Source organism: Protobothrops mucrosquamatus, unplaced genomic scaffold (assembly GCF_001527695.2).
Source record: "Protobothrops mucrosquamatus isolate PMUCROS unplaced genomic scaffold, P.Mucros_1.0 scaffold217, whole genome shotgun sequence".
Classification (NCBI taxonomy): domain Eukaryota; kingdom Metazoa; phylum Chordata; class Lepidosauria; order Squamata; family Viperidae; genus Protobothrops; species Protobothrops mucrosquamatus.
In genome coordinates this window covers 56,451-65,845 of record NW_015386570.1, presented here as the reverse complement: position 1 = coordinate 65,845, position 9,395 = coordinate 56,451, and the positions used below count along the sequence as shown (strand labels likewise).

Below are 9,395 nucleotides of genomic sequence, written 5' to 3'. Positions count from 1 at the left end.
CAGCAGGCAGGACTGGCCTAGGGGAAATTTTAAATTGGTTTTAATTGAATTTTAGTAGTGCGGCCGATTCGAATATTTATTTTTAATTTATCTTAGATTTGTATTTTGTATAATTGTTTTAACTGGCTGTAAGCCGCCCTGAGTCCTCCGGGAGAAGGGCGGGGTATAAATGAAATAAATCTTAAATCTTAAATCTTAATCTTAAAAGAATTTGAGTAGTTCTCCAACTATGTGTGATTAACCTATTAACCTAAAATCGCTTCTGATATCGCTGTTTTACTAACCTGACAGCTTATTATTCTAAATAGGAAACCTTCATTTTGTTTGCAAATAATAATATTAAAGATTCCAATTACCAGCAAGAATGAGTCCTTACATTTAAAGAGCACCTGTCATTTCAGATCCATCATGGCAGCGCCTGTTAGCGGGCATTCACTCTCCTACTGCCCGCCACGTCCCTCACCTTGTTGTGTCACTGCTGCACCACCAGCCGTCTCATTAAAGTGAATGGGACAGAGATGACAGTTGCTCTTTAAAAATTATGATTTAAATCGAGTTGATTTAAATCGAGCCTTTTTACTAATGAAATTTAAAATGTCAACTTATTTGTTAATTTATATGGCACTTTTCCTCCAGAAGCTCAAAGGTGTCTTGTATTGTGATCTGTCTTCATTTTACCAGACATAGGCTGGAATGAAAGAGAATGACTAGCTCAAAGTCACTGGGTAAGTTTCTATGGCTGAAGGTCAGCTTGAACCAGAATCTCCCTGATCCTTAAGCACTTTATTTAGGCTGGGGAAGATGGGTGGTAGTCTAAACACATGTAATTATATTTTAATAATTCTGCCTGCCCCAGCATAATAGATCTGTTTTTGATACTGAGCAAAGCATGTATGTAAACATTGGCCATTTATGTCTTTTTAAAATAGCTGTACATTCCTATCTAAATAGTTTATTTTAATTGGGGTCAGCAGGACATTGGATTCTCTCACTGCAACTGTAGGGTATGGCTAATTCAAACATAATTTATAAAGATTTATGGTGGCAGAATAGAAGTCTTGGCTAAATAAATAAGAGCAGCAGCATCAGAGAAATGAGGGGAGCTCAGATTTGGAAGTCCTCGGACACAGTCCAAAGATGGAATTGTGTTTCATGAACAGCTCAACAGCACACCCTATTGGCTCATTTCTAGAGATGCAAGAAACATTTGAAAATACAAATTAAGCAGAGCGATGGGAGGTCTCCCCTAAGTTTGGTGCACAGAGATGGTCACCTGCAAAGAAACTTCAAAAGGTGGCAGTGGCTGTTTTCATCTTTCCTCTTCCTGTCTTTTTCTTAAGCCTACTGAGAATGTACAGTAGTATCTACCACCCTTCATTCTGTCCTATTGGGAAAAACTAAAAATACGCTATAAGGTTTTCAGCCGACTCTCATTTCTTGTGGAATTAAACGTAACTTTAATGTTTTCAAAACTCTAATGCTTTAGTAGGTCATTCTACACATATCCACCCTTGGAATTTTACAGACAAATTTTTAGGATTTTGGAAAATTCAAATCACTAACTTCAAGCAAATCAGGAAATGTTAAGCTCCCCTAAATAGACAGCAAACATCTGGACAATTGCTATTGGATTTATGCAATCTAGATAATTGTACTTTGCTTCTTTAGAGATTCCTGGCAGAGGTTTTAAGCAATCTCTAGTTCATGACAATCTGTCTAGCTAGTTTCCTCACTAAGGTAACTTTTTAAGGCTCAATTATTCCATTATCTTTGGCAACTGAAGATGTAAATGTGTACAGCAAAATACAAAAGATCAACAAAAGATCTCATGCAGGGGCAATGTTTTCTTTCTGAATGGATCTAGAAAAGGATGGAGGTTTAAAAGAAGTACTAAGCCTCCTCATGTGTCCATCTTTACAAGTATTGTTAAAATACAAACTACCGGTAATATACTTTCATATAAGAAGTCATATGCAAAACACTGGAACCAAGAGACTTTGAATTTGGAAAAATTTACTGAAAGGAAATGATTGTGAATGGTTTGATCAAGTTGAAGAAGATCCTAAGAGCTTTGGAGAAAAATAATGGCGTCACCATGTGAATTCATGTTATACAAATGCTTGTGAGAAACAGACATCAAGGAGGGAAGAAACAAAGCCAACAAACCTTGACATTGACTCCAGGCCTCAATTTTTAAGTGAGTGGATACAAAAATAAAATCATATAAAAGGTGCAGAAACAACATGATTAGGAAATAGTATAGCATTAAACAGACTGTGGTAAATACATTTTTAACAATTAATTTTTCTAACCTTATAACAAATATTGCCTCCAGGATAAAGCAATGAGAATGCTTAGCAATTCCAGGATGGTTTTAAAACGTACCTAAATGAAGAATATCATACCTAAGGAAAGGGTCTCAAAAGATTTTGGCACTCTTTTGTACTGTTCCACTTATGCTAGTGCTGCTAATCCTTGGCCATTTGTTTGTAATTAACAGCTAACAGTCTTCATGCCAGCTGGAAGTTTCAGGAAAATTGGCACGTAAAAAAAAAAAAACACCTTTTCTCCATTTGTTGTATAGGAGTAAATAGGGGATGAACAGAATCTCAGGAATCAGGAAGAAACCATTTGGGAAGACTTGCAACATCAACACCCCTTTGCATTAGCAGACAAAACTAGCACAACAGAAGCAATACTGTAGCTTGAGAAATAATACATTAATGGCACCTTTTAACTGTGAGGTTTTTTTAAAAAGTACTTTAAAAGCATGATACATGGCATTTCTCCTTCATTGCATGAAAAGTAATTTGGAAGCACTTTCAGGTGGTCTTATAGGCAAAACAGAGAACTGAACGACAAGCCACCTTTAGCTTTCTACTTGCCCCAATAAAGTCGTATTCATTCATATATAGATTCAGATATCTATTTGTGTGCATGGGTATTGTATTTCTTTTCATTTCTATTGCTTTCACATCAGAAACTACATAGGTTTCATCACATCTCTGAGTCTGCATACATCCCATTGATCAGGTAGTCCACTTGAGTGTAGTCTTTCTTTTTGTAGCTGTCATAGGCTTGTATGGCAAATAAGATGACAATTGTTACAAAGAACAGAACACCAAACAGAAGCACTGCTAAGAGCAAACTGACGTCTACTTGCCGAAAGCTGTTTTCTCCATCTGCATCTTTCTGGTTTTTGCTTTGTATTGTACTTGTTGGTTTGGATGACATTTTTGGATTTGTACTTGTGAGTATTGACAAGGGTTGTACAGATGTTGTCCCCTTCAGTGGTTGACTAGTAGAAAGTATTTGCTGTGGAGTGGTGATGTTAGCAGCTTTAGTAAACACAGGAGGAATTACTTTATTTGAAGTAGGCTTTATCCTATCTGTTGCAACTGTTGTGAATTCAGCTGACTTTATTGTTACTGCAGAAGTTGCTGTCATTGTTGTACTTGCAACTGTATGAATCGTGCTTTTGGCTGTTGATGCTGGCGGCTTGAGGGTGGCTGCAACTGTAGATGAGTTTACCGCTGACTGAGAGCCATTTCCAACGTTAACTGGTGCAGGAATGCTAGTTGTGGGAAGCACTGGATAAGTTGCTATTGTAGTCAAACTAGCGGTAGTCATCGTTCTGGGAAGCAATTCGGTTGATATTGTTTTCTCAGGTACTCCTGATATTAATTTACTCTCGTAGGTCCCTTTTGCTTTTGTAGTACTTGCAATGTCAGTAGTACTGTCTGCTCCTTTTGTGGGAGTTAACCAAGGATGGCTGCTTGGAATATTTAGGGTGTTATTTAGGACACTAGCAGCTGAATTATTCTGGGTTTTAGTCATGCTGTTACTAATATTGGTTATAGCTGTTGATCTTGCAACATCTTGGGAGACACTAGTGTTCACAAGGCTGGTAGTGGTTGTTGTCAAACTGGAAGTATTTTGTTTTGCTAAACTGGCATTGTTTGTTGAGTTGAGTGCAGCAGCTCCCATTATAGTCCTTGATATTAATAAAAGAGGCACTTCAGTGGGTTTCTTAACTGATTCGGTACTCTTCAGTACATCTAACTCTTTATTCACATTTCCTGTATTATTTATCTCATGGGATGCATCATGTTCTCTTCTTTTACGACTCACAAATTCTTAAAAAGCAAAAAACAGACCCATAATCAGAACTTCAACAAAAATGTTCATGGACAAGATTCAATAGACAAGATTCAAGAATGGTACATAAAAGATAATTGACTCATCCCCAATTCGCCTACTATGAATGAAAATTCCAGAAAATCCCAGCCACTGCACACCTACCTGTTTGGATGTGTGAACTTTTGAATTGATTGTACTGTATACTATACCTATAGGTTCAGGTACCTTTCTATTTTTTATATTATTTCTTATATCATTTTTGCTTTTTTTAATGTACTTTAGAAATTTTAATGTTAGAATCTGCTTGGGTGCAATTCTGGTGAATAAGGAAGAAATGAACATTTTAATATAGTTACATATAATATTATACATTAAGGAAATAAATAAATATTGGGGATATTTTTAATAACTGGCCCCGTAAATCATCTTTTTTACCTAAACAGGTGGCAAGGACTACTATGCATTTACAAAACAGATAGCTTTGATGAAAAAGTCAGGTGTGTACAAATAGCTGCTATTCTAAAATTTGCTATTTTCACCCACAGGTGGCTGGCAGAACATTCAATAGGTCATTAATTTGAAGGCAAACAATGATCAGGAACAACCAGGTTATTCTTGCCTGAGGCAGAGCACAGGGCAATAGAACTTTAAAACTCCTCATGTTCAGTTGTTGAGAGTCGGATGGCATAGAGGTTTAATAATAATAGTATTTTGGGAGTTCTCCCCACAAATATGGTTGTGCCTCCCTGTTTGCAAAATGCTTCTCAAACATACCAGAGGTCCTGTTGGAGCTGAGGCCTCTGTTGTTCCTAGTGTATTTTTTCAAATACCTTAACTGAGGGTTTGGAACAAAGGGATATCCTTAGATAGTTCATGAGGAATAATTCTTGGGACACCGGTTGCTTTTCCTTTTGATGTTCATGCTTAAAGCACATATGATATGAAAATTATAATTCAGTTCATTTAAATGTTTGAGAGAAAGACATTTTAAAAGAACAAACTGGGGGAGGAATGTGCTTAAATGGAAAAAGATCCATACTATTTAGCCCATTTAGCCAGCAAACTCTAGATCAGCGGTTCTCAACCTATGGGTTGCGACCCCATTTGGGGTCGATCGACCATTTCATGGGGGTCGCCAAGCAAGGCTGTCCGCCATTTTTTTCCCTTTTCCGGCGGGTGCCTTACCTCCCTTGAGCTGGGCCAGCTGGTGGTCGGCCTGCTCTGTCTCTGCCGCTTGCCAGCTACGCCTTGGCCGGCGCAGGGGGCGGAACCACGCATGTGCGGCGCTCCTGGGCAGGGAAAGTCCTCGACTTACAACTGGTTGGGTAGTCCTCGACTTACGACCGGTTTAGTCCTCGACTTACGACCGGTTTAGTCCTCGACTTACGACCGGTTGGGGGTCGCGGCATTAAAAAGGTTGAGAACCACTGCTCTAGATTCTTGAAGTGACTGCAGGTTAGGGTATCCAGGTCCCATTCCCTTTGCCACTCATAAATATTGACTGCACTTTCTCCTCGTTTAAAGACCACAAAAGTATTTCCAGCAAACCATGTGATTGAAAGAGAGAGACAATGTGAAGATCGCTTATTACTGCTGTCTCACTCATACAGTTTTTTCATGCAGCTATGCCAATGAGACTCTCATACTGGCATGCATTGTTTTCAGGGTGCAGAATTTTGGTTGTAAATGCATGTATTGGTCAGAAAATGATTTTTTACTATTGTTTACTATTATTTATTACGGCCATATTTGCAAATGGTCACTAACCGAGGTAGACACTAGAGGAGTGGCTATATTGTTATCTATAGTGAAATTAATCTAAGTAGATATATGGCATATGAGGGGAAAATTCTTGTAATAATGCAAATATTAGGCATAATAGTATATACAACTTCATCCTATTTTTGTGCTTGTTTTAAAAGGGGAGAAGCTGAACTTTAAACCAGAAAAATGAGGACAGGAACTAAAATCCTCAATACATGTCATAATTGAAATTTCATGACTCAGTTTTAAGTACTGCAGCTTGAATACAACTTTTGATATTCTTACTTCAGCATAAATTCAGTTCATGAAAAAAGGAAAGGGATTTTTAAATATAGAAGTCAAATTATGGAATCCTCTGCCCAGACATTTCTGCTATAGCTGGAAATTATTGTTTCAGAAGATCACTTTTCCAGGATATTTCCCACTTCCTTCAGCTCCAGTTGTTTTAATTATACTTGACTGTTTATATTTTAACTTGAAATCAGTTCAATCAATTATTATGCCTAGGTGATATGGAGATACATTTTTAACATCAGTTCCTAAAAGAGCCTGTGATCACAACATACAAGGCCTATTACACTTCGGTCAAAGTATGTAGTGATCTGCTGAAGCCACTTTTAAACTCCAAAAATATAAGAATGGTAAATATAAGACTCTTGTAAAATTGTAATTTACTTGTTATAAATTATTATTAAAACCAAAAATATTCTGCTAAATCCATATTACCTCCCATTAGCTCTTTAATATCTTGTCTGCTGGTATTCTGACATGCACTCAGCTGAGGACAGCGGAGAAGGACACAGTGGCTCTGATACAGCACCGACCAGCAGTAAGGATTATCTGGTGAATCGTAAAGAAATAACATCATTTGGAGTAAATCAAACAACGTATAGAAAAACAAGTAACTGCCAACTTAGACCCTCCCAGATGCTTTGAGGTACAGTTCCAATTACCCAGTCAGCATGGAAAGGATCAGGGATGATAGAAACTCTAAGGCCGAAACCCAGGGTAAGGAGGGCTGAATTCCTGAAACAAGGATTTATTTATACTCTAGCAAAGTTAAATGACTATTATTCATTTCTCTTTCAGTTTTTCATTTGTTTCTTCCCCAAATCTTTTTGAGGCCTTTTTATTTCAGCAAATTACTTGGAACTGGAATTAAAATAGAGTTCCCACAAACATCACACTATATTTAACCACTAAACATCTTCCTTAGGATTAAGATTATTCTATTCTATTCTATTCTATTCTATTCTATTCTATTCTATTCTATTCTATAAGCTTATTTATAAGCAAATGCTATTCAGGAAAATGTCTACTGCGATATTAGTTATAACATTTCAGTAAGCCTTCCATGTTAAACAATACAAGGAATTTGGCACTGAATAAGCTATTTAATGTCCCCCTAATTATCTAACTAAAGAGAGGAAAATAGAAAATATAGCCAAAAGGACATGTCTGTTCTGCACTTCAGCCAGGGATAAAATGATCAAAATATTATTTTGTGCAAATGTCCGTAGTATCTTTTACTTTCCAACTAGAAAAATGTGGTGGAAACAGGTAACATTGGACTAACTAGTCTGAACAACTGTCTGCAGAAGGACACATCGTGGGATGGAAAAAGCAAACAATTGCGGGCAATTGAACTTGAAAAGGAGCAGAATTAAAGGTATGAAGAGTGACTGGAGAAATTGCTGTAACATTGTGAGAAGACAATTGCCTATCTGTGGGCTTGTTGTTGTTGTCAGTTGCGAAGTCGTGTCCGACCCATCGCAACCCCATGGACAATGTTCCTCCAGGTCTTCCTGTCCTCTACCATCTTCTGGAGTCTGTGGGCTACTGAGCTGAATTACAGCAGTAGACATGGAATTAACAATGTGTCAACATTGTTTCCCAAAAGGCTTTATAGAAAGAACAAAAGAAGCTAGATCTCTGTCGGGGTTGATTTAACAATAGAAATCCTTATTTTACATAGAACTGGATGGAATGACTTCTGAACCCAAGGTCAATTTTGATTTTAAGGGCTATGCAACATGGTAAATATTAGTAAAAGGGAGACAAAAAGATATGAACCTTTATCAAAGTTTGAACCATCCTTATTTTACATAGAACTGGATGGAATGACTTCTGAACCCAAGGTCACTTTTGATTTTAAGGGCTTTGCAACATGGTAAATATTAGTAAAAGGGAGACAAAAAGATATGAACCTTTATCAAAGTTTGAACCATCTGGTTAGAGAGCAGGCTAACAAATATTTGGTTTTAATTGGCTTTTATAGGGGAAATGTTGTGTGTGTTGTTTGTATTGTGTTATTTTAATATGCTGTGAGCCGCCCTGAGTCCCGTGGGGAGAAGGGCGGCATATAAATTATGAAAAATAAATAAATAAATAAATAACCAATGTAACACAACTGTTTAAACAAGTGGAATGCACACAAGCGGCTCTATATTTGAGCCCTTGTAGAATCGACATTCCCTGGGAAAACAATGTTTTGTTTCCTATCCAACTAAAGCAGTATAAAATAATTTAGTTATCATTTATAGAAACAATGATTACAACAATGGAAAGTGGTGGGGACATTACATCTCCCGAGAAAAACTTTTAAGATGAAGATTGGTAGACTGACCTGCATCTGTTGAACCTTTACAGGCTTGTTCACAATGCTTTTCATTACTGAGCAGGTATATGTGTGCTATTTCAGCACCACTCTCTTTTAAAATGGAATTCCCATGATCGGACAGACATAAAGGAAGCAACAGGGAAAACACAACCCCGGTCCACATCTTCAAGGCTGGATTTGGAAGGGAACTTGGAAATTGTTTTCCAGATTTACCAGCCACTCTTGGACTCTGAGCGACGCAGTCTGCCAAATGAAAAATACACACTGTACTTTCCAAACACTTATGTGGCATATTTAGGCTTCTTTAACTGTTCTGCGGTTTCCTTTCTTGTTTTTTTAAAAAAGTTTTTACAACTATTAAAAATCTGCAAATGTTGTAAGTCAAATGATGCAACCAATTCAACAGCAGCAGGTAGCTCAGGTTTAGAAGGCAGGTAGTCCTTGGCTTACGACCGGTCACTTAGCAACGGTTGAAGTTGCAACAGACCCCACCCCCCAAAAAAAGATATTACGACTCAGATTTGAAGTTCCAACAATCCCACTCCACGGTCACGTGATTACTCAGCAACCAGTCCATATTTTATGGCTGTGTGCAGTGTCTCAGAGTCGCAAATTATTATATTTCTTGCCAAAAACCATCTACTTGTGAACAATAGTTTCACTTAACAACTGCAGTGTTCGTTTAACAACTACCACAAAAAAAGTCAGAAAATTGAATCAATCATCTGGGTACATCGACTTACAACTGTCGTGACATACAATAGGAATTCCAGGCTCCATTATCATTGTAATTTGAGGACTACCTGTATTCTTTATTTTTTCCAGCCAATGACAATGGTGAATAGTCTGCAGCTTGCACGTGGCCTTGGAG

At 37.5% G+C, this 9,395-nt stretch overlaps 1 protein-coding gene across 1 annotated transcript; it reads right to left on the bottom strand.

Annotated features, from left to right (window-relative positions):
* Positions 1-1,829: 1,829 nt before the first annotated feature.
* On the bottom strand, positions 1,830-8,762 carry LOC107285826 (uncharacterized protein C11orf24). The gene is made up of 3 exons (XM_015814080.1): positions 8,531-8,762; positions 6,631-6,744; positions 1,830-4,136 (listed from the first exon to the last, which is right to left on the bottom strand). The coding sequence occupies exons 1-3, from the start codon at positions 8,685-8,687 to the stop codon at positions 2,998-3,000; spliced, it is 1,410 nt and encodes a 469-aa protein (XP_015669566.1). The 5' UTR covers positions 8,688-8,762; the 3' UTR covers positions 1,830-2,997.
* Between the last annotated feature and the right edge of the window lie 633 nt (positions 8,763-9,395).